General features: G+C 32.9%; 2 protein-coding genes across 3 annotated transcripts; both read right to left on the bottom strand.

The window, feature by feature from the left end:
- Positions 1-5,613: 5,613 nt before the first annotated feature.
- Positions 5,614-11,197, bottom strand: LOC131618341 (GDSL esterase/lipase 5-like). Of its 2 annotated transcripts, none has more exons than XM_058889585.1 (5): positions 10,910-11,197; positions 10,705-10,826; positions 6,527-6,739; positions 6,164-6,419; positions 5,614-6,057 (listed from the first exon to the last, which is right to left on the bottom strand). In XM_058889585.1, exons 1-5 carry the CDS (start codon positions 11,175-11,177, stop codon positions 5,822-5,824), a joined length of 1,095 nt encoding a protein of 364 aa, XP_058745568.1. In that variant the 5' UTR covers positions 11,178-11,197; the 3' UTR covers positions 5,614-5,821. The 2 variants fall into 2 exon arrangements, with proteins under 2 accessions (XP_058745568.1, XP_058745569.1); XM_058889586.1 differs by having other exon boundaries at positions 5,885-6,057; positions 6,160-6,419.
- A 9,090-nt stretch (positions 11,198-20,287) lies between these two features.
- Positions 20,288-22,845, bottom strand: LOC131618340 (uncharacterized). The gene is made up of 5 exons (XM_058889584.1): positions 22,521-22,845; positions 21,477-22,006; positions 21,200-21,392; positions 20,832-21,107; positions 20,288-20,752 (listed from the first exon to the last, which is right to left on the bottom strand). The coding sequence occupies exons 1-5, from the start codon at positions 22,683-22,685 to the stop codon at positions 20,390-20,392; spliced, it is 1,527 nt and encodes a 508-aa protein (XP_058745567.1). The 5' UTR covers positions 22,686-22,845; the 3' UTR covers positions 20,288-20,389.
- Between the last annotated feature and the right edge of the window lie 1,603 nt (positions 22,846-24,448).

Genomic DNA, 24,448 nt, shown 5'->3' with positions numbered 1-24,448 from the left:
GTTGCAGGTTGTGGCTTATGAATCGATATCGAATTGTTGTCGTTACCATCATTTTGTTACTTGCACACTAAGTGTTTGGTAAATTGCTTCAACCAAGTTTCTTTTCCTTTTTCGCTTCTGTTTCTTATTGAATTGTTGTTATTGATTGACTCACTTGTTGAACTTGTGAAGGAAGGAAGGAATTATTGAAGCAAGCTCTTTTATTCTGGAGTCATATCCGCCATGTGATAGTGTCAAGATTTTGAAGCAAGCTCTTTGAAACAACAAAGTGAGTTATAAGCTCTACCTTGCTCAGCTTGTTGTTTAGTTGAACTTAGTAAATATGTGTGATATGTTCTGGTTTATTATGAACTTGTGATATGTTTTGTTGCAATGATTTACTAGGCTGTTGCGTATTATTACCTCGGTTTGATTCTTGACGAGGGAAATACAGAGAAACACACAGGACGGTTATGGCTGCATTGCAAGCAACAGATGAATACTTCAAAGAAAGGAATAAGTTATGTGAGGCATTCAATTTGGCTCCTCCATTTTTAAGGTTATATATTGTCTTTCTTTTTACATAATGATATGCTTATCTCGCACACGAAAGCTATGTGATTGTGTTTATAACAAGCTTACAATATTTTTTAGCAATATTTTACGGTATACTTGTAGAGAGAGACACATGTTTCAAGAACTTGTGATCCTTACTTATTTTCTGCAAGAGCCTTTAACAATTTTTTGAAGAACATTTATCTGTTACGGTTCGTCAAAAAATTATTATATCAAATGCTGTCTTGGTAGAAAATTATGAAGCCGGTGAAAACTTGCCCAGGCTTCATAATTTTTCTGAATTCGCCACTGCCCGCATGTATCATTTTTTACACATAAACTACAAAATATGGAACAGAATTGGAATATATCATATCATTTTAAACAAAATGTACAAATTTACATGTTATCATCTTCAAGACATAATACACACATTTGACATTTACATATTTGCACATCAAAATGATAAAACCTCTGCTCATATACAAATTAAGATTACAACAACCAAGAAAAACTATTGTTGTCGTAGAGATTCATAACAAGATAAGAATAAACTAGCACAATGTGATCGAATGTCATCAATTTCTTCTTTCGAGTATGGTGTCTGGTAGCTAAGCTCCTATAATTAGAACAAAATTTAAAGTATGATAAGCTGAAAACAACAACATTAACTTATAAGTATACATATGTATGTATATATGGATTGAGCTAATACCTTATTCTTCATTCATCCATTTGTAATGCATCCGAAGACAATATAGAGCATATATCTCATAACATAGTATCTGCCACTACAAATAATTTTGATTTATTTATGTCACACTAATACACACAAATAACATAATATCAAAAACCACAAGTCCACAAGTAAAATACCTACTTTTGGTTTAACATAGCGTGACTTTTGACCAATAAGATTCTTTTTGTGCACATTAAATTCCTCCATCGCTCTACTCATGTCAGTTAAAATTAAACATGAATAAAAACTATTTAATTCTAAAGTTAAATATGAGTATTGAAAATAATACCACTTACCCATTCAAAGCGTTAATCACTACATCGGGAAGTCCATAGTGCAACGAGCATACAAATCTATAGTATTTTTCTTCGGATATATGACAAGTAGTTGCCAATGTTGCCTACATAAACATTCAAAAATAATTAATAATATGAAGAAAAAATATTTATAAATGAAAATACAAATTAATATATACTTACTCACGGTAAAACGGGGCCAAATAACAATATTTGGTGTTCCCTTTCTCCATCAACTTGTCTTCTAAGTAATTTTTTATTTCGTGTCCTGGTGAATCGCGAGTAAGAGCAATATTCGCAGCATCCAAGATATAATACTTGTTTAGAAGCTTCCTTTTAGAACATAACTCATGGATGTGCATGCAAGGGAAAATCTTTATGTTAAAGTACAAGAAAGTATGAATATAAATAGAAATCAACGTAAAAATTATACTTACGAGCACCACAATTGTAATATAGAAATGCCTAGCCACCCATTCCCCTTAAAAAATTTTATGTATAGAGAAAGCTTAGAAAGTACAAATAACTGCTCTGGATCATGTCTTAATGGAATACCCAAGATTTAATCTTCATTAATACTAACCATCATCATCTCTAGTCTCTGAAGGCTATTTTGATTTGGTGGTGAGGGTTCAACACTGCCCTGGTTGGCAGAAAAACTATGTGTCGCGCTTGTACCACCCGTAACTTTCTCAACCATATTATCTCGAATTTCCAACTGATTTGAATTTGTGTGGCCGAATATACCCAACGTGCTCAATTTCTGCATCATAAAAACAATATAAAGACAATCCAAAATTGAAATATGCAGAAATAATAACAATAACATACAACTTATACCTCAAGAACATCGCAGATACACTTTTGAACACTTTCGCTCACTATTTTCAACAACTTCTCCTGCACCGTTTGCAAGAACTTCTCTCTCTCCTCCTCCAAGAACTTCTCATGCAACGTCTGCAACAACCTCTCCCTCTCTTTCTCCAAGAACCTATCCTACTCCTCCTTCCACTTCTCAGTTTCTTTTCCCAACTCAACAACAACAATCTCTTCAACCTCTCTCTTACTAATTTTCTCTCTAGATGATTGAGAGTGTCCAAAATGTACCTTGAAGCCAATGCCTCTACCAAGACCACGGACACGCCCAGGATGCTCCTCTATTCCAATCGCTTCTACTAAGATGTCATGACGACCTTGTGAAATGAAGAGGCCGAACTGGGTTTGTTCAATAATATCATCCTACAATACATGAAATTTTATCTTTACCAAATTGATTTTACTAAAATAAATATTGTTGAAAAAAGTATCTACTTACAATACTTTGAGCCACTTCGCGCATAGCATCTGATGTGTACTCGTTGTATTTTCTTTGGTGTTCTGTCTTCCATTTCTCGTGTCTTGATGGTGGAGATGGAGTGCGATCAAGACTTATAGAACCTCCCAAATCCATCTGTTTTCTTTTTTCTTCAATCAAAATTTTTTCAAGTCTTTGATATCCTCCACGAGACAACCTATATGGATAGATATTTTTAGCTCAATTTTCCTTTCTTTTTTTACTCTTTTCCAAAAACTTGGGAGTGATGCGAGACTCTACAAATTCTTCCAAAGTAGCTTTATCAATAAATGAATTTACCTCGTATGGAGTCTGTTCTTTATTTGCTCAATTTATAATATAATCTTGGGTGAGTTGTGTCTTAAACCCCCTCCAACGCTCACCATAATAAGAAAGCATTTTCTTTTTCACATACTTATCATTTGGAGTATAAATGAACACATCATATGTTTACACAATAAAGATGTTATTAGTATTGCACAAAAAATATACTTGTAAGAAAAATGATAGAATATAAAAGTAAATACCGTATTATCGGTCCATATGTCGTCTTTCAATTCTTTATCAATAACATGACAACTATACATGATCAAGAGACTATTTCAGTGAAAAACTAATGTTGACGATATACAAAATAACGTGTTGTGAATTCAATGCCAATGACGAAGTATAAAACAAGGAACGAATAAAGAACAAGGAAGAAGAAGATCACAAGAATTGGTTATAATTGTTATTATTTTACTTTCTCTTAGAAAACAAGATTACAGGTTTACAAGAATAACAAATAACCTCTCTTACCCTAAATTAGGATTTGCAGTGTGTAATGATGAGAGACTAGTATGCTATTTATAATAAAACTTAACATACTAACTAATGGGCTTTTTCCACAAGGCCCATTACACAAGCTAACTTAATAAAAAAGCTAACTTACCAAATTAGGGTTTAAACACTAAAACCTAATTTAACATGCTAACAACCTTAGCATCTTCGACACCAGCATGTGAACAACCTTCGACTTCATGCTTAATCCTGTCGAACCAAGAAGCTACCCTTCGATGATACTAGAGTTCGATCCAATATCTCACATAACGCTTCAGTGAAGAACAAACCTACTTGCGAAAATGACGTTTGATGCATATCTTTTGGAAGAGTTTTGATGAATATCAACTTGAAAATCGCCTAGGTTTTTTGCGAAAAGACGAACTGACATTTGAGTGTTGATAAGTAAATGAAAAATTAGAAACTAGATAGTACTTTGAACTATTTCATGCAAATAAGTGTCATGTCGGTTTTACACAAAAACTGATTATTAAAAATATGAAATAAGTGTGGTTATTTCATAAAACGAGGAGTCAAAGTATATCAAATAAATTTTAAAATAATATTTTGAAATTAATATTATGAAATTGTTAATGTAAAATATTTTACCTCTCAGTTGGAACAAATATAAAAATAATAATAAAAACTTCATTGGAAAGGCGCCAAGTGAGAAATACATTAAACAATTGAAAAAAACATATAAACTGCAGCAACTAGGCGTCGAAGCGAGATTCCTTGTTGCTAACTTACCTCGGTTTTATTAAATGTCTGAGGGATAAAGTTTTTTATTATAAAAATAATAAAACATGACGCTCCCATGACCTTTACCCTTATTTTTTCATTGTTCGAGGTGTAAGTTTTGTCATAAAAAGCATTATTTAGTGTAGTGATTGGAATCCTGATGATTCTCATGATCATGTTGTGGCACATGCTCATGCATGTAATTATTAATTACCTCATCCAACAGTGGAGGCACTTGAGTTCGTGTCTCCACTATGACCTCCTTCTCTTTAACCTCAAAATTAGCATCTGGTCTCTTGTTTACAAGTTTACCTATACGATAGAGAATATGTGGTCCTGAAAGGACATTTGTCCTCCTATGATGAGAGGTTTTAGAAGAAAGTTTGGACTCCCTTGTCTCAAAATGACTATGACATTCTCCATCACCATTTGCGTCAGCTGGGGGTGTGATAATTCTATCACTCCAAGCAAAGAATGATACGACCATCGACTCCTCTTGTCTTGACTAGACATATAATGATATTTACTTAATATATATTTTGTACAAAAAATGGGAAATTATCCATACACCATCTATTTCTCAGGCACCCCCTAAGAAACTCAATTTTAACTATGCTTGGAATGCTCCTTTTAGAGTGTATAATACAGTCACAAGTTCACTATCGCCTCCCCCATTATCAATTTCATAAACATAAATGTTTCAAAAACCCCAAAACCTCAAAACTTTCATTTTTCATCTAAATTAAGTGGAGAGAGGTAACTCATTTTTAATTTATATAGACATTAATTTACAATTTTTGTTTTTTTATTCAGGTTAGTGGTGCACTAAATTGGATTTTTGTTATATCATTCTCTCTATCTATTTTCCATGATATTACCATTTTAGAAACCAAAACAACAGACGATTGTGTCTTGTCCAATATTTTCATTAAACTTCAATGCTAATCAAGCACACCCTAATACTTATCCTATTGGATGAAAACTTTTAACTTTTAATTCCTAACTTGAGGTTGTGTATGTATCTTTTGAATGCTCTAAATATTTTTTGCAACCATTATTTCCTCTTTGAATCATACATTTTTCATATAATATAATAATATTATAATTCATTACTCAAAAACAATAACATAATGCAATGTTAATATTATATCTAATCTAATAAAAAAATGGAAAGCAATTGAGGAAGGGATAACATTAGGGGTTGATAAGTAACAAACAAGGAAATGACACATTGTATAGTATATTGTTACATTTACACATCAAGAAAATACTAATAAATTTATTTTATCTATATATTTGGTTGCACGCGTGCCATTAAAGGCATGCATTCACTTGCACACACATACACATATAGTTGAATTATCCTTCAAATAATGTTTTGAGATTGTAAGGGCCAATGATACTTTGATTTCCACTCCACATAAACTGAGAAATAATTTTACTAGCACTTTCAGTAGGATGAATAGCATCAAAGAACACATATTCAGAAGGCATCTCACACAAGTCATAATCTTTCACTTCTCTTTTACCTCCACAACTATAATATCCCTTGTAAGGACCGCTACCACAACATGCTGCTCCACCTTCTTTCAAACCTTTTCATCATGAAATCAAGATACAACATCAAACTGCATCCATATAATACTTTGCATATTCGATCATTATAACAAAATAGTATAAGCTCTATATAAAATTACCTACCAAAATTTGAAGGGTTATTTATCACTTCAAAAGATATATCAAAGAAATTAAAATATGAATATTTAAATCCTTTAATTTGTTTCTCTAACTTCTGGAGTTCAACAGAAAGCACAATGTTATGTAATTTTGCAGATGATGAATACTCTTCTCTGCATGCATCTTTAGTTCCATTTATAACAGCCTTAATAATTGGAAAACAACCTAGAGATGGTTGGTTAAGAATCCCAAATTTTCTCCCTCCCATTTCATGTATTCCCTAAAATTAAATACAAAATTGAATTGAATACATAAACAATTAGAACAATATAGAGCTGGGTGTACTTTGATAATGAAAAAATACAAAAGAAGATAAGTTTTACATACTTTGATCACGGTTGTAAGATTACCAACTACCATGGATACGTATTTTTCATGAGTATATACGGTAAAATTTTCTGCAAAATAGTCATTACTTCCGATGGTAATCAAGTAAACAGCCCTAGCCAGTAAAGTTGTGGTCTCTTCATCTCCATGTTTCTCCCTCAATATCTTTTTAACATTCTTGAAATAAGTTAATTGAGTATGTAGATCTATCACCTGTAAATATCAAAATAACATATCATTAAACTCTAATAAGGAGATACGAATATCATATTTAATCATTCAATAAATTTTTAGTGATGCTATATAAACACAAAAATAGACATTTATACTCTAAGTAGGCTTCGTATAGGTTAGTCACGGTCCAACCCTAATAAAATAACTATGGATTCTATTTAGTCATTATTTAAATCTAACAAATCTATAATTAAGTTCTATTTAAACAAAACTTAAATGTGGCAAATTGTAAGTCCTTTATTGTAACCCATCTTACACAATCTTAAAGACGACCATATTACACTATGACATCGTCATATAGGAAATTTGACCATACCAATCTTTAAATACCAAGTTAAATAAACAATATTATAATAAAAAAGTTTAAATAGACGATTAGTTCTTGTAAGTTGGCGTGTTTTTGTTTTTTGTTCATGTATTTTTTTTTTTGGATAAAGTCCATAAATGTTGAATTTCATTTGGTTTTATTTCCTAAACTTAAAATCCACAGGAAAATCTGTAGGTTTCTTGCGAATATTCCTACACATTTTCTTGCGGATTTTAACTTTAAGGACTAAAACTAAAAGGATTTTCACATTCACGGATTATTAAAAAAAGAAGAAGATACAAGGACGAAAATAAAAAACATCCCAACTTACAAGAATCAATTGACTATTTAATCCTTAAAAATTTACAATAATCGTATTGTATACTTTGTTGATGTTCATGGTTGTGTTTACTCAACACTTATCATCATATTTTACTACATACTTGCACAACTCACTATTAAAGTGTTCACTGCCACTAGTCTAATCGGCGAGAGTTTGACTTTATAATTTTAAAAAATAAAGTTTAAGTCTACAAAAAAACGGTTGTAAAAAAATTACTAATATTTTATTTAAAATTAATAATTTTCTCATTCTCCATTTTTTAAACTATTTGATTCAAAGTTATTATCATATATAAATACATCATGTTTCCTCATATAATAAGGACTCATATGATCCGGTGACAACTGTCCCAACGATAGTTGTTTCTAAAAGAAGATTCCAAGGTTTTTTAAATCCTAGAATCTCAGTATAATGTCTAAATAAAAGTCTAGACTAAAAAACATATTATTCTAAATCATATATCTCACATTTACGGTTGTCACTAACTTGATTGGCATAGTATTTGTATGTACATCATCCATCAAACAAACTCTTCAACAACCTCTTTATTTGAGTTATCTAACATCATCATCAATATTAGTTGAGCAAAAATATCTTCCCAAAAACCTTTGACTTCACCCCTGATCTTTCTAACATGGTCCTAAAGGTGGCGCCATAACCTTAAGACGAGTTTACCAAATTTTCGTGATTTTTGGGAGTGCCGGTCTTGCTCTAACAATTAGAGGTTCTTTCTTAGGACACATAGGTCCATGAGGCTCTAAAAGAAAACAAAAAGATGAAAAACTTTCTTAGAGACCTCTTATTAGCCTTCAAAAGGAAGTCAAAGGTCATTGAGCAGCAAAAAGAATGATTAATCAAGGTCAAAACGATCATAAATCACCTTAAGGGAAAATCATATTGTAGTATAACTAATTGAAGAAAGTATTATTATTTTCTCGCAGCAAGATCGACAAGCATGCCCTTGATGTTTTGCATCCTCGAGACTCAAGAATGATAAATGTGTCATACACAAATCCAAATCTTATTCGTGATGAAGACATTTGCCTTCTATACCTTGTTGTCGCCATGAACACCACAATAGGAGACTGAGGGATTCGGTTTTTCCCCCATTAAGGAGCAAGACTTCCCTTGAAAAATCACTCTCCTTCATACTATGACCATCATTCAATTTCCTCATAGAGATCTTAGGGTGAAGAAAAGTCACCATGAAGGAATAAATTTAATCCTCAATGGATGATTCAGAATAAAGGATAAAAGGAGTAAAATAGATAGGAAAAACTCACCAACAAAAGAAAAACGAATAATATGAATTCAACCAAACGATATTCCAATGCAAAGATGAAGCTCGAAGGAAAAAAGTTTCCAAAAATGGAAACCCGAGAAATATGGAAGTTTGGAAGATGAGATGAACTTAGAAAAAAAAGGAAATAAGGAAGAAAAAAACCTCCTTTATAAGGCAACCTAATCATATCAAAATGAAGTAATGGGCCAGATCCAACGACTCTGAATGGAAGATTTAAAGGGCTGCAAAAAGTGCCACGTAATAGTGTAAATAGTCTCATTCCTCATGAAATAATAATTATACCTCAACTTTAGCTGGAGACATCAAATGCGCGTCTCACCCTAGGAATACTACATCCATGGCTATAACTCACATGGAGAAGAAAGGGAGTTTTAAAGATATAAGCTCACACAACACATTCCATCAACAAACAAAATGATATGAACCATAAGAGCCATATTAATATCCTGATTCTTTGAAGAGTTATGTACGTCACCCACACGAGCCCATTGGGAAATCCTATGAATCTTCATACCAATAGAACTATAATGATCAAGCTGAGTATTGATAGAAAACACCATTGACTGTCTTGAAGAATCGTAATACCTTCCAAACAAATAATCGTAAGCTAGAGGCCTGAGAGGTTCACGAATAAATAAATGAAAGTAGGTGATTCCATCCGAAAGGCTCCACCCCTATTTAAAAACATAATTTAATTTATGATTCCCAAGATGATTAACGCATGCCTCACTCTATGCTACTTACTTCTAAAGTTGTTGCTGATACATTAGAGAGAAAAGCAAACTCCAGACAAACCCCAATTTAATAACGACAAACGAACAAAAAATGGAGTAACATCATACCTTGACTCGATGTTAGTGATCTCTAATGAGTCAAAAATGATAATGAGTGATGCCCATGGCACACAATTTAAGATTCCTCATATAAATTTTTTTGATAGGTCCCATCAAGAACCACAATAACAACCATCATCTAAGGAAGAATGATATGGTTCACCAGGTCTCATAACCCAACTTTGTAGATCGAGGCTTAGGGAGAAACGTTTCGATCCAGATCAAGGCTTATACCTCTTAGTATTGGTTCACCAGGTCTATAAGATAGGGTAGATCACGAGGTGGGCATGCCTTAACCGCGTATAAAATAAAATTCATCGAGTTACAAAGGATATCAGATCTTTGAACATCTACCCTGTGAGACATCTGTCCCCCAAAGAATGATCTAGAACCTCGAGGTCATAAAAGTGGTCTTGACTTAGAGGTACGTGAGATCATGTTGGACCAATCCATGTAGACTATTAGATAATGAGGACTCACATGATTTGCCGATACCTCTTCTCAAAGACAATTGCCCCTAAAAGAAGATTATGGAGCCTATAAACCCTAAAACCCCACTATAAAATGTAAAGAGTTTAGACTCAAGTACACATTATTTTAAACTCTAAACTCCATATTTACTATTGTATCTAACCTTATTGTCAGAGTATTTGCATACACATTCTTTACAAAAAAACTCACGAAAAACCGTCGCACAAGAGTTCGCTAACAATACTATCACTAGAATGAAAAAAAATTCTAGATCACATCATGTCAATAATTGTTTACATAAATTTAAAAGTATTTTACAAGCCATTTAAGATATGTCAAATATTAAATTATATTATAAGTAAACATAAAAATTTATATACATGTCTATATATACATGTATAGTCCAAAGGTGAATTTTGTAATACACGTGTTGGTAAAAAGTCATTCTCTTCCTCTCATAATGAGTATTTAACATAGATTAAAAAAAATATATAAATAAGGAATGATGAAAATAATAGTGGAATTAAAAAAAATAGTTAATATTGCATTAAAATTGAAAATGATCATTTATTTTAAGACATTTTTATTTTATAAACGAATCACTCATCGTGTGTCGGAGAAAGTAGGAAACAATATAATAATATCAAACAATTGCAACATCACTAAAATTAGCAAAATAAAACATACCAGTCCTTTATGGGTTTCTACCAAAGCTCCAGCACCAGCTGATGCAAAATTGATTCCATTAACATATTCTTGAGAGCCAGGAAATAGATATGGTTGAATTAACGGCAACTTAGCATACTCAGCTGTAACAAACAATTCTGATCACATTAAAGTAATAATAATAATAATTAATTAACAAATAATTAATACTAATATTGTTTCTTACCTATGAAATCTGGAATCACACGTCCATCAGAAAATCTTCCAGTTGGATACTTGAAGAATGTTTCACCATATGGTGAGTAGTTTGCTAGATTATTACCAGTAGTATTGATGTAATTATTGTTTCCAACATCAAATAATGAATCTCCAAACACAAATAATGCAACATGTTCTTTTGGTAAACATATATTACCAAGAGACAGTGTTGGAATTAGCATGCCATAACTTAGAAAGAAAGTTAGAAAACAAAAATTGAATTTTTTGATGGCCATCTAAATTTATGATTGTCCAAAGCTCACTCTATCAGGATATATAATCATATAAATAATAATATATAATATATTTGAAGCATATAAAGTTTGAATATTCTCTATCCTTTAATGCGTGTAACTATCCAATTTCTTAATCACTAAGCACATGGCTATGACTTGTGTGACAAATCTAATAAAAAATAATTAAAATTTTCATTGGAAGTTTCGTTGTGGTTGTTTTAAAACTTCAAAGGGGCAAATATTGTCCATCTAATTACTTTGTCAACTAATTTAGTGATAAAATAATATTGCAATCAACTCATTTCATTAGAAAATCATATTTCAAAACTAATTGGGTTAGAAAATAATTTAATAGGTTTGATAAAAATATTTAAGCATTTGTAATTATTAAATCAAATATCTTAATTAAAGCTACATTAATAGTTATTTTGTTAGAGGTAATTTGGAGGTCAACACGAGAGACCATTTTACACTTGAGATATACCTATGTGAAAGACACACCACATACTCATCCAAAATCTTAAGGTGATACACTACTTGAGACACACTTTTGTAAGAGACACACCACATACTTACCTAAAACCACACCGATCCTTTCACTCGAAACCAAAGGTTCTTGATACCAGTGTTGGAGGCAATTTGAGAGTCAACACGAGATAACATTTTACACTTAGAACCAGGGCCGGCCCAATCAATCTAGGGGCCCTGTTTTAAATTTTAAAAAATAAAAAAAAAAATAAAAATTTATACTGAAAATTTGAAAAGATTTTGGAAGTTTTGAAAAAAAAAACATGATTTTACACCTATATTTAAAAATCAGGTGTAAAATGTTTTTGAAAGTAATTATTTATACTTGTATTTAAGAAAATAGGTGTAAAATGTATTGTATTTATAATTAAAAAAAATAAATGGGGCCCCCTAAATTTTGGGGCCCAGAGCTACAGCTCTTGCTGCGCCCCCTAAAGGCCGGCCCTGCTTAGAACATATCTTTGTAAGAGACACACCACATACTCACCCAAAATCTTAAGGAGATAGGTGTCTGGGTTCTCTCACTTATCAAGTATTAAATCTTCCATTTTTTAAGCAATGTGAGACTTCTTCCTCACACTTGATTATCAACAATTTTATGCATTGGAGAAGATTTGAAATTCGTGCATTAAAATTAGAAAATTGTGTTGGAGACGTAAAGGCATATATTTCGTTAAGATTAGTAGATAAAATTATGAGTGCGTTTAATTGGTTAGATAGGTAGATCACAATTTTAGTTGTACGGCCAAATGGGAGTCGAGAAATTGGAAACAAGAATAATTCTAGTTTGTTCATCTATCTGGCTATCTCCACCAATAAATTAAGTGTCCTCCTTGTCAAGAAGGTAACATTAGACAAGAGTCCCATATATTTCATCTTAAATGCACTAGCAGACCGGAAAACCCATTACTAGAAGATCTAGAAGATTTCCTTGGCATTGGTCGTGGCATCATGGAAGTTGAGGCGATACTTCTTAGTAGTTTTCATAGAAGTCCAGACATATCAACTATTGAAGCAGGTCCTCTTCAGGTCGCACTTGGTTGGGTGGACGAGAAAGTAGTCAATTGAGATTTCACAGTTTGACATCTCTTTTGAACAAAGGAAGGCCCCCAAAGCTCTGGTTTTCGTAGATTTCATTGTAGAGCTATAACGCCAACCTTCACTGAGTTGTGTATCATTCGTCTTCACAAATGAATCTTCAAACAACCGGGAAGTTGGGCCGATCTCATCCTTGAGATCGACGAAGGGCTCATTGTAGAACTTTTCTTGAGATTTGATTTTTCAATCACTAATAATCAATCGAAATATGAAGCTTTCATTTACGGCTTCACACTGACTTCTGAAATGGAAGCGGAAAAAATATACTACTGACAGTTGGGTGAGAATATGGAGTAAGAAAATAGTCTGGGGGAATAGACTTTTAAAAAAATTCAACTAATTTTTCATAAATGATTTATCAGAGATTTTCAGAGTTGCACGCAGAAATTTTTAGAGCGAAAATATGAGAATTATACTCGAATAGAATTTGTATCACGTAATCACTTAATCACTTCACAAATATCACGAGTGGTTTAATGATGATACACTAGGCATTCGATTGATTCAGTTATATACGTCACGAGGTGTGTTTATATAACTATTCAATTCGCAAATTCTAAACTCAACAAATTTCTTAGATTTTAATTACCATTAAATCTTGATTAGGTGTCGATCCCAATAAAACCTAATCTTAAGAAATAAATTGCTACGAATTGAATAAATGATAAACTACTATAAGAATTGAAAACCTTTTCATGAAATATACTACGAAATTTAAATGCGGGAGTATGAGAGAGATAGTTAGATAGATAGATAGATAGAGAGAGAGATAGAGGAAATCGAGATTGATATTGCTTCGGTATTTGTCCTCGCTTTGCCTGCGTGCACTCTTCAATGGTTTCCCATTGGAACCTGCATAGCTCCATTTTATTTTGATAAATATTTCAAGAGTTTATACAATCACTAGTCCACAATAATGCTGAAGAAAAAAGTTCTATCTAGATCTTGACATGTATACAGCTTCACGCCAAACTCTCCTGCACAGTCTTTACTTGATATACGCTTCAAGAATCTTCCAATATCACCAATCTGCTCCAAGCCTCTGTGTGTAGCAATCAATCATTTAATCCTGGAACCCTTAAACACAATGTCCTTACTTGCGTTATTCTCAATTAAATAACTAAGAGTATAAAAAAATGGTGTACCCTTTGTCAAATAATTGGCTAACTCTAAGTAGGATGTGTTTAAGCCCTTTCACTAAAAGCACATTGTAAAAGGTGATTGTGGAAGGGTTTCTGACAATATCTTCTCCTAGTATTTACCTCTTGTGTTGTCTCCATACGTGACATGGTCGCTTTCTTTCTCCTCGAATTTGACGAACATCATAACATCTCCTGTCATGTGTCTTGAACACCCGCTATCTAGAAACCATAATATTTTCGCGGATACAAGACTTTCCTATGACAATCAAAGACTAGAGGTTTAACACTATAATGTTCTCTTTCATTAACAACGGGTCTTGTTGGGGAGATGTTAGCAACCATTGTGTTTCAAACAAAAATTCTAGATCTTTATCTAACATGGTGAAGTGTTTGATAAAAATCAATACTAGAACCATAGCTTTGATACCAATTAAAGATAAAGGGAAACACAAGAAAGGGAGGGTTTGAATTGGGTTTCCAGATTTAAAACTTTTTTTAGACAAAGACAAACTAAGAGGAGCAAAGGATAAAAAATAAAGAACAAGATATTTTTATCCTGGTTCACTGTTAACAAAGCTACTCCAGTCCACCCGTCGAGGTGATTTTGCCTTATCAACAAGTACATAATCCACTATAGCCAAACTGATTACATAAACTACAAAGACTATCTGTCAATATCTTCTTGAGAAATTTTAACTATACCCTAAGTCTCTCAAGGAACACAATTTACTTACAAAATAAAATACAAAAAGTGTGTGTTTGTAAGATGCTTCTTAAAAGTAGATTACACAAAATGAAGTACAAGATAACACAATAGTGTTACGCAAGTTAATGAACAAAAGTTCCTTTATTTTTATAGCTTTTCAAATGAACATAGTTTTAGCGTATTCAAAATTTGTTCGTTTGTTCAATGATTCAATGTTTTTTGCAATCTTCCAAGTCTTCATTATATAGGCATAAAAAAGATCCGTTGGAGGGTGAAGATGGAATTGCACAATCTCTTAGATGTTTTCTTCATAATGGTCAGTAACGAGGGGTAGATAAAATTGTATAAAAGTCCAATCCTTGCGCCGCTAAACATGTGTAGCGTAGGGAACATTTGATTTGTACCATATACTATTTATCCTACGCAAAAACCTTTGATCTTATCTTCTAATCTTCATAGGCTTCAGAATGTAGAGTTCTGAAGCATGTTTAGAAGGATCAAATGCTGAAACAAAGTCTTCAGAACCTTTTCTTCAGAATCTTAAGAACTTATTCTCCAGAGCCTTGTCTTCAGAACTTGCGCCAAAAGTCAGATCTTGAGAGTTTTTAGAAGCTTCCTTATTAGAGCCACAAACAAAAGCGATGACTTGCAATCTATTAGAAGCACAATTAAACGAATGTTCCAGATCTTAACTAATATTTGTAAAGTATTCTTTGTATCTTCCCATGGTCAAAGTGTGTTGATTCTAGAAAATGATGACGTCACACGCCATATTATCAGAGTCAGAAGCTGAAAGAAAAAGCTGCATACTAGACAAAAACCATTAAGGGAGAAAAGTTTTCTCTAAGATATCATGAATTGTTATCATCAAAACTAAAGGCCAGATGCAAAACCAATTCTTGTTCTTACAGTCTTTTCTTGATTTTTTTCCATAATTGGGGTCCATACTTCCTTTCTTTTAGGAATCAAGCCAATAGGAACACCCATGAACAAGAAAGAAAGAGTTCCTCTTCCACAAGATAAAAAGTGGGGGGTGGTAAACGGGCATGCCTTCCCTGCAAAGTCCGTAAGAAAATGGGGCAGGGTGGAGCAGTCATAGTTGAGGATGCAGGACTAAAACCTTGGCCCGCCCTGCAAAAAAGTGAGGGCGGGGAAGGCTAAGCCTACAGACACTGCACTTTTTAAGTGAAATTCTAGTCTTCAGACTCAAGATGTTCTATGATTTGTTGTGACATTTGATTTGAGACAACATTCAACAAACATATATTCATGAATTAAAAAAATGCTGGAAAGTAATTGAACACACATGATTGTTAATCCAGTTTGGTGTATAACAAAACCTACTCTGGGGACTACCAAGCCATGAAGGAAATCCACTATTGGAAATATCAATTCGAAGCAAAATAACATCCGGTTTACAACTTCTCACTTAATCCCTACCCAATGCAACTTCTACCTAAGAACTTCCTAGATAGGAGAAACCCCTCTCACTTCCAATCACCATAGTGATGTCTCACACTAGGGAAACACGTTACTAATATTAACAACCCTTGACCATAATTGTTAATGACAAGCAATACACAATTAAGACTCACTTATTCAACAAATACTTGATCTTACTTAAAAGCTCTGATCAAGAACAATAGCTTGAAACACAAGCAACACACACTTAAATAATTGTATCAATGATTTCTGAGTGACACACATACATTAAGTACTTAGCAGCTTATGAATGCATGACAGAACTTACAACTCGATAAAAGAATCCATCTCTTATATCAACATAATAATTGAGAGGCTCACAATAATAGGACAAACTCTAACCTAATCCCGTAAGCTCTGCTTTTCAAAAGGTTTGTAGCTTGCTCTTTATAAAACACATCTGGGCTGGACTTGGACTTCAAAACACGGTAGGGATACTGCTAGAGATGTGCAAGATATTCTCCAAGAAAATAGATCTTCAACCACTAGTTTCCTAAATATTCTCCAGATTTAGAAACTAATCAAATCTCTTTAAACTGATAAAATCTTTTATCCTTAGGTTAAGTGTTATATAGGATTGCCTAATATTCTCCAAATATTATGCATCTGTAACAACTTAACCAAAATCCAAAAGCCCAATTTAACACTTAGTTACGATACCAGATGATCTTTGCATAAGACATCTTGTTCAACATGTTATACTAGATGTAGTTGATTGAACATCCTATTCAACATATATTTTCTGCATTGTTGAAACATTCTATCTAACATGTTGCTGTCTGATTTGTTTTACTAAAATCAATGCCAACCATACAAACAGAGAATCTACATTAATCCTAAAAATGAAAAATTTAAGTTAATGGTTGTGCCCGTAAAAGCCCGCATAAAAAACGGGGTGGGGCGGGGAGGTCACACTAGAGGGTGGAGGCCTAAAACTTTGACCCGTCCCGCACAAAAGTGCCGAAAAAATGAGCATGCCCAACAGGCTGGACCCATTTTGCCACCCCTAATAGAAAGGAGGCAGCATCAGACAGAAAATATTCTTTAAGGTTAACACTATAGATAGACATATTAACACATAGACTTGAAACAAGCTCAAAAACTTTCAATATGCCTTTAATACTCCACAAATTCTCCCAAGAGCCATTACAAAGCCAAATAGTATCGTCAGCGAATTGGAGAATGCCGAATTGAATATCCTAATTAACCTTTAAACCTTTAAGATCACCTAAACTTGAAGCTTTGTCAACCATTCCAACAAGCCCTTCAATAACAAGAATGAACAAGAAATGAGAGAGAGGATCCCCTTGCCTCAATCCTCTTCTAACATGGAAATCAGAAGTCGGGCACCCATTGACCAATATGGACATAGTACTGGTGAATATCATAGCTTCCATCCACTTTATCCATTTCCCCCCTAAAATTCATATTTTTAAAGATAAATCTGAGATAATCTTAAGATAACCAGTCATAAGATTTTATGAAATCCACCTTGATCACCAAACATTCTTTCTTGAATCTTTTGGCATAGACAATAACTTTGTTCATAACAAGAACCCTATCTTGTATATGTCTTTACGCAATGATAGTCGATTGACTTGAAGAAACCAAAGAATTAACCACCTTAATTCTAGAGGCCAACAGTTTGAGAGAATCTTGTATAGGCTACCAATCAAATAGATTGGCCTATACTCATCAATATTATGAGGATTATCGTACTTTGGGATTAGATCTAAAAAAGAAGATGTGATTACTTTAGGAAGTCTAGCATTGGAATGAAACTCATTGATGAAATAACGGACAACCATTTTAAGAATTTCCCAACGCTGTTTAAAGAAATTGAAAAAAACCCATCTAGACCAGGATGTTAAGGGAGTATTTCACTAGGGAGCATTGACACATAGTGTAGGATAGACACATTTGTGAGAGACACACCACTTATTCACCTAAAAACTTAAGGTGAGATGAGTGGGTTCTCCCACTTATAAGTGTTTAAGTCACCATATTTCTATCCAATGTGAGACTATTTTCCCACTTACTCACACTTGCACGTGTGAGTCCACAATGCTCCCCCTCACACTTGTACAGCCGTTGACACCTCTTCTTGGGTATTTCAAGGGGACACCTCTTTTTGGGCATTTCGATTCTAAACCGGTCCCTTTCTCGAACCAAAGCTCATGATACCATTTGTTAGCGCAACAAATGGGAGAGGGTCGAGCGAGGAGCATTCTTACTTTTGTGGGACTTTCCTTTGAGCAAGACACCTTTGTGGGAGACACACCACTTGTCCACCTAAAACCTTAAGGTGGTAGATGAGTGGGTTCTCCCCCTTATAAATGTTCAAGTCACGACATTTCTATCCAATGTGGGACTATTTCCTCACCTACTCACACTTGCATTAATATTCTAATATACCGTCGTTAACACATTTTAACAGAACACCTCCTATCCACCACCTGTGGGGAGTACTTGACCAAAATCGCATCCTTGACTTCATCTTAACTAAAAGGAACTTCAAGCCATACCATATCTTCACGAGATAATCTATGAAAATCAACACCATCAAGGACAGGTCTCCTAGGATTGGGTTTAAGAAAAATTCTTCAATATGGAATATGACCACCTTCCTAACCTCCTACACTTTGTCAATTGTCTCTACATTAGAAATGAAACAAAAAATTCTATTCCTAATACATCTATGCATTATTACCCTATAAAAGAACCTCAAATTGGATTCCCCCTTTTTGATCCATTGATGTCTTGATTTTTGATGAATCATACTTTCTCTAAAAGCCAAAGATCGCCAAAGCCTGGATGAAGGAGCTTCCATGTCGAACGCCAAAGAAGAGCTCAATCCCGAAAGAGAAATGGAAGACAAATGATCTAGAGCATTCAAATTCTTTTCTGCCATCTCCACTTCGAGGTCCAGAATTACGAAAACTTCCTTATTCCAAAATGTCAAACCATCTCTAAGACCTTTAAGTTTTTCCTTGATCACAAAAGTTGCCTTAGCATGAATCTTCATAGAGTCCCACTCCTTTGTAACCAAAGGGAGAAAATCCTCATGTTTCATCCAGCGATTGAAAAACTTAAAAGATTTTGACCCTCAATTCACGACGTTCCCTTTAATCCAGATTGAATTGTGTACAAAGATGGATCTACTTCCAATGAATTGGTTATCTTTTAATTTCCAAAATCAATTATTGCCGAAAGCAACGTCAGATTCGGTCGTAGATTCCTGTAATTATGATACAGATCCCATTGCTGACCCAATTAATCAGCCAATTGTTGGCAATACTAGGCCCAAACGTACTAGGAGAATTCCAGCAAGATTCCAATATTAGATTTGGTGACTGAGCTGTATATCTTTCTGTTAACTTATTCTCCCTTTTTTGTTAAGCATATTTTATTCTCCTATGCAGGCATGGCAACAAAACCCGTATTCGTGGATATCCACCTAAACCCGCCCCGAAGTTGACGGGAAAAATCTGTTTTGACTAGGTTTGAATTTTCTTTGATTACAAAATATAGGGACGAGTCAGGTAATGGGGACACTAGTACCCACCCGACCCGCCCGTTGCCATGCCTACTCCTATGCTATTGTACTAAGCTATCCAAATATAAGCTTGTACTATCCTTTATGGGAATATAATGAAATAACTCTTATTCTATTGCTCACTTTATTTTCTGCTTAAGGAAACCATCAGTCCTCAAATTCTGATCCGTATCAAATTATCCCATATGAGCAAGCGAGAATTGCCTCTTCTCCTATTTTGAACTCTTCTCCATCCCTTGTTCATCTTCCTTAGAAAACCTTCTCCACTTTTGCATATTTTGTAGTTAGTCTATAATTTTGTTGCTGCTTATGATATTACAGAAGAGAGAGAAGAAAGAGAGATGCATTGCATTGTATAGTGCATGAATTGAAATTTAACTATGTGATTTTATTTTAGTTTATGTGAATGAAATTTACATATGTTGTTTTATATATATATGTCTATTCTTAATACTTATATTCACGTCATCACCAATTAATTGATTTACTTTTCATGGTTTGAAATGGAAGTGGAATATGTGAATGCTTGATAATATTGAATTCATAACTTTGAATTTTTATTTTATTTTTAATACTTAACTTTGATTTTAAATCTGCTATACAACATGTAATTTTGCAAATCAGAAACTATAAATTAAATTCATAAATTCAAACCAAAAAAAAAACATTTATTCAAAAAAAGATAACAACTAAGCCAATATTATTGTCCATTTTTTTTAGTCATCCAATATTCATCTTCCCAAATTTCTACCTGCCTTGTTGAATTAGCTTTTCTCTCTAAAACTTCTTGTAGTGTCAAAGAATCATATGGAGGTGGAATACTGCATGGATTTGAATCACTAGGAGACATCACCATTGACTCCTCCATGAACTTCCTTTGTATACCATTCACATCACATGCCATTGTTTCAGAACAAAATTCCACAGCTCCTTGAGGTATACTTGGTTTGAACCTCAAAAGCTTTGCATATTCATTAAGAAGATGAAATGTGTAATCATATACATTGTTCATGTTTAAGTCCTCTTGTATGAATTTGTTAGCAGCTTGTCCTATTGCTTGTGCCTAATAGGTAAATTATAGGAGATATTAATATTTGATGTTGATTTATTATGGCATATACTTAACACAATGAAAGAAATACCTTATCAGAATGATTGTTGCCCCATTCCACAGCAAATTTAAGAGAGGTGCATTTAGTATTGTCTCTAATGGGCCAATAGTGTTGTAATGGCACCATGCCTCTTATGAAAAAATCATGGTAATTGGCCTTTACATATAGTGTCATGGAATCACATGCTAAGATGTATTTCTCACTTACTGACCAACCAATTCCTTCTATGTATATCTTGTACCTATGTGTGCATTGGTTTCCTATGTTGGATTCTTTGAAACCTTCATTGGTTTCTTTGATCCAATCCTGTGACACAAACATATATATTCAATAATCAATCTTCATTTGATGTGAATAATTGCAAGGAAAATTAACAAAAAATTGATGAAGAAAAATACTTGTATGTATAGGTGAGCATTCCAATCATTTTGTGATGTAACATTGCATTTTAGAAGATCTTTCCTAGTTGGAGCAACATTAGGGTTCCCTTTCCAATAAGCATAAGGTACTCTATCCTTCCATTTTCTCCTTTTGTTCCCTTCTTTTATATCTTTCAAGAGTCCATTCCATGGCTTTATATTGATCTCGGGCCTATTTATAAGAGAAATGTTTATTCTTAGCCAGATACAAAAATATAATAAAGAAGGAAGGAAACGAAGTTTATAGGGAATTTACCATCCCCAAAAGGACCAATCAGGAAAAACGATATCCAAATTGGATTGATCGGAACAATATCCAAACAAAGGTGGTGGTGAAGCATTTGGGCCTTGAAACTGATCCAAACTAATATGAGGCCTATCTCCAACATTAAACATGAGTTCCAAATCAGGAACCTTTCCAGGATACAATCTTAATAATTGCAAAATCCCCCACAAAGTGAACACATCTCTTGTTTGAAATGAGTTCTTATACTTTTCCACATACATCTTTCCATCCACAATCACAATCTTATCATATGTTGAACTTCTTGCTCCCTCCAACATTTCCTTTGTGATCCCTTTATCTTTCCATGGCTTTAGATCTTCATGGATCCATCTAAAGTATGAGGGACAAACATTGCTATATTGATTTGTTGAGTTATGTTTTGTAGGAAAGTAGTCTCTTGGACATGTTTGTTTCTCTGTCTTGTTCCTTTTGGTGCATCTAAGTGGATATTCTTGTTTTTGGTGTATGTTTGTGCGGATGGAATAACCTGAAATTATGTACTTCAAAAAAAAAAAAAGATTATTTTCTGCATCATGAACTTTGAGTCAAGAATTTTGACATGATCAAAGGCACTTAAGTAATTTTAATGCTTAATCAATAATTAATTAAAACAATCTTGATTACGAGGTTCTCATCAATAAAAAATTCTAGAAAGAGTAGTTTTTGGTTTTGTGTTTTTTTTTCTTGGGTCAAGTTTTCTACATTTTGTTCCATTATTACATTTTTATGTTAGAAAAAGAAAGCAAAAAACAAAATGACATTTTCTTCATGTTCTTGTCAAATTTTATTTTCCTTTAAAACAAATCATCCTTAAATACATACTATATAAAAATAATGAAACAAGAATGATTATTATAATATTAAGATGAAAATTAGAAAAAAAAATATATGAAATTAATTCGATATTTAGCAACAAAAAATTAAAGATTAAAAATATGACTTTAATATCTTCTTTAATTCAATATGTATATCAAACAATAGAAGAAAAAGCTATGATAATGCATAAAAACTCACATTATTGGAGGCTGCAAAATAACAAATAGTAGCTATTAAGCAAAAAAGAACAACCACAGTGGTGGTAACTGCTGTAACTTTTGCTTCTCTGGAGAACAAACTCTTCTTCTGAATACTAGAATTTCTCCTGAAAAGTTTGATATATGTTTCATTGTCCTTGTTCATGTTTGAGTTCAATTTTGCTGCTATGAAAAATTTGTATACATATGAGAAAGTATATAAGAAAAAGAGTGTTGAAAGAGAAAGGAGCTATATGGATGTAAAATGAAAATGGTCCCTCTATTGGAATTAGCTTAAACTCCACCAAGGTTTTTAGGTGAGTGAGTCTATCATATAGATGTGATTTACTCAAATTTATTTAGGCTCTTTCTGGTAAACTAACACTTAAGCTATCTTATTAAATTTATAATATTTTATAGAATTATATTGGATTAATTTATAAATATGAAGTGCTGTAAAAATATTTAATTAATATTTATTTTTTTCATTAATATAATATATATGAGTAAAATTGAGTAAAAAATAATAAATTTTAATTTTTAAATTACTTATATTAATTTATCAAAATAGACTATAATGTATTAAAAATAAAATATAAACTATAAGAAAATTTCATTTATTAAACATATTTGTTTAAAAAAATATACACATTTATAAAATATAAATCTTGAACTATAAATTTAAAAATAAAAAGTAACATTGTCAAACAAAAGCTTAGTATTTAAATTGAATATAATTGTATTGACTTGTCTTTAGATAATTACTGATTATACATAATTAAGGTTGATATTGTTTTGTTGAAATATTAGAATATTCAACTTTATCACTAAGAATATATAGTTTTATTTGACTGAACGTTTTATTTGACTGGATTTGACATATCTGATAAGTTTTAGTTGGACCAAGTATTGGGTTGTTATTTTCAATCTCCATACGTAAAATAAATAGAATTTCTGATCAAAGAAAACCACACAAAAGATTTTTAATTTTAAAAAAAAAAAACTAAATATATTCAAATTCGAAAATATATATTAAGATTCATTTGATTTTTATTTTTTCCACTGATGAGCTAAAAGAAACTTCAAATACCCTATTGGTTGGAAGCCCACGCTATTGGCATCTTCAACTACTTTTCCCCTCTCTCTCTCTCTTCTATATGGTTGGGAGCTATATAGATTTTTAAATAGGTTATATACATTAAATATTAAAAGTTTTATATTAGATAATATATATTATTAATTTATGTTTATAAGAAAGAAGGATAATTCTCATTTTATAAGTGTATTTTGTAAAATGAGAAGATTCGACCACAATTCTTAAAATTAGATCAATACTTTTAAGAAGGTTTAGTATAGGGTAAAATCAACACTATTTAAAAATGTATTTAAATGCTGTTTATAAAATAGTACTTTGAACTCCTTGAAATTTTTTATTTGCACCATTAAATCATTTGATCTTAAATTTATTAAGTTTTGCATCCCCTCAACAAGGGTTTTAAATAGGGTGTCGAACGGGCATTCCCGTCCCGTTTAGATCCGTCCCTAAAAGTCCGCAAAAAATGAGACGGGACGGGACGAACATAGTTAAGGTTGTGGACCTAAAACTTTGACCCGTCCCGCAAAAAGTGAGGGCGGGACGGATTAAGCCTAAAAATATAAAATTTGATGTTAATTTCCATGCCCGCAAAAGCCCGTATGAACAATGGGGCGGGACGGGGCAGGGCGGTCACATCAAAGAGTGAGGGTCTAAAACCTTGACCCATCCCATACTAAAGTGTGGGCAAAACGAGCATGCCCAACGTGCCGGACCCGTTTTGCCACCCCTAGTTTTGAACCTCTGAATTTTTAAAAATGCATTTAAATGCACATAAATAAATGTCTATAAAATAGTACTTTGAACCCCTTGAATTTTTTTATTTACATCGTTAA

Source organism: Vicia villosa, linkage group LG7 (assembly GCF_029867415.1).
Source record: "Vicia villosa cultivar HV-30 ecotype Madison, WI linkage group LG7, Vvil1.0, whole genome shotgun sequence".
NCBI lineage: Eukaryota > Viridiplantae > Streptophyta > Magnoliopsida > Fabales > Fabaceae > Vicia > Vicia villosa.
Note: the sequence above shows the minus strand (reverse complement) of the source record. Positions and strands in the feature narration are given on the sequence as shown.

Excerpts from the sequence above, each read along its gene's own strand:
- LOC131618341 (XM_058889585.1), bottom strand. The coding sequence starts at position 11,177 with ATGGCCATCAAAAAATTCAATTTTTGTTTTCTAACTTTCTTTCTAAGT. Across the intron at positions 10,827-10,909 it reads TGTGATTCCAGATTTCATAG|CTGAGTATGCTAAGTTGCCG; the intron begins GTAAGAAACAAT and ends TGTTTGTTACAG. Across the intron at positions 6,420-6,526 it reads ATCTTACAACCGTGATCAAA|GGAATACATGAAATGGGAGG; the intron begins GTATGTAAAACT and ends ATTTAATTTTAG.
- LOC131618340 (XM_058889584.1), bottom strand. The coding sequence starts at position 22,685 with ATGAACAAGGACAATGAAACATATATCAAACTTTTCAGGAGAAATTCT. Across the intron at positions 22,007-22,520 it reads ATTTTGCAGCCTCCAATAAT|TACATAATTTCAGGTTATTC; the intron begins GTGAGTTTTTAT and ends TTTTTTTTGAAG. Across the intron at positions 21,393-21,476 it reads GATTGGTCCTTTTGGGGATG|GCCCGAGATCAATATAAAGC; the intron begins GTAAATTCCCTA and ends TCTTATAAATAG.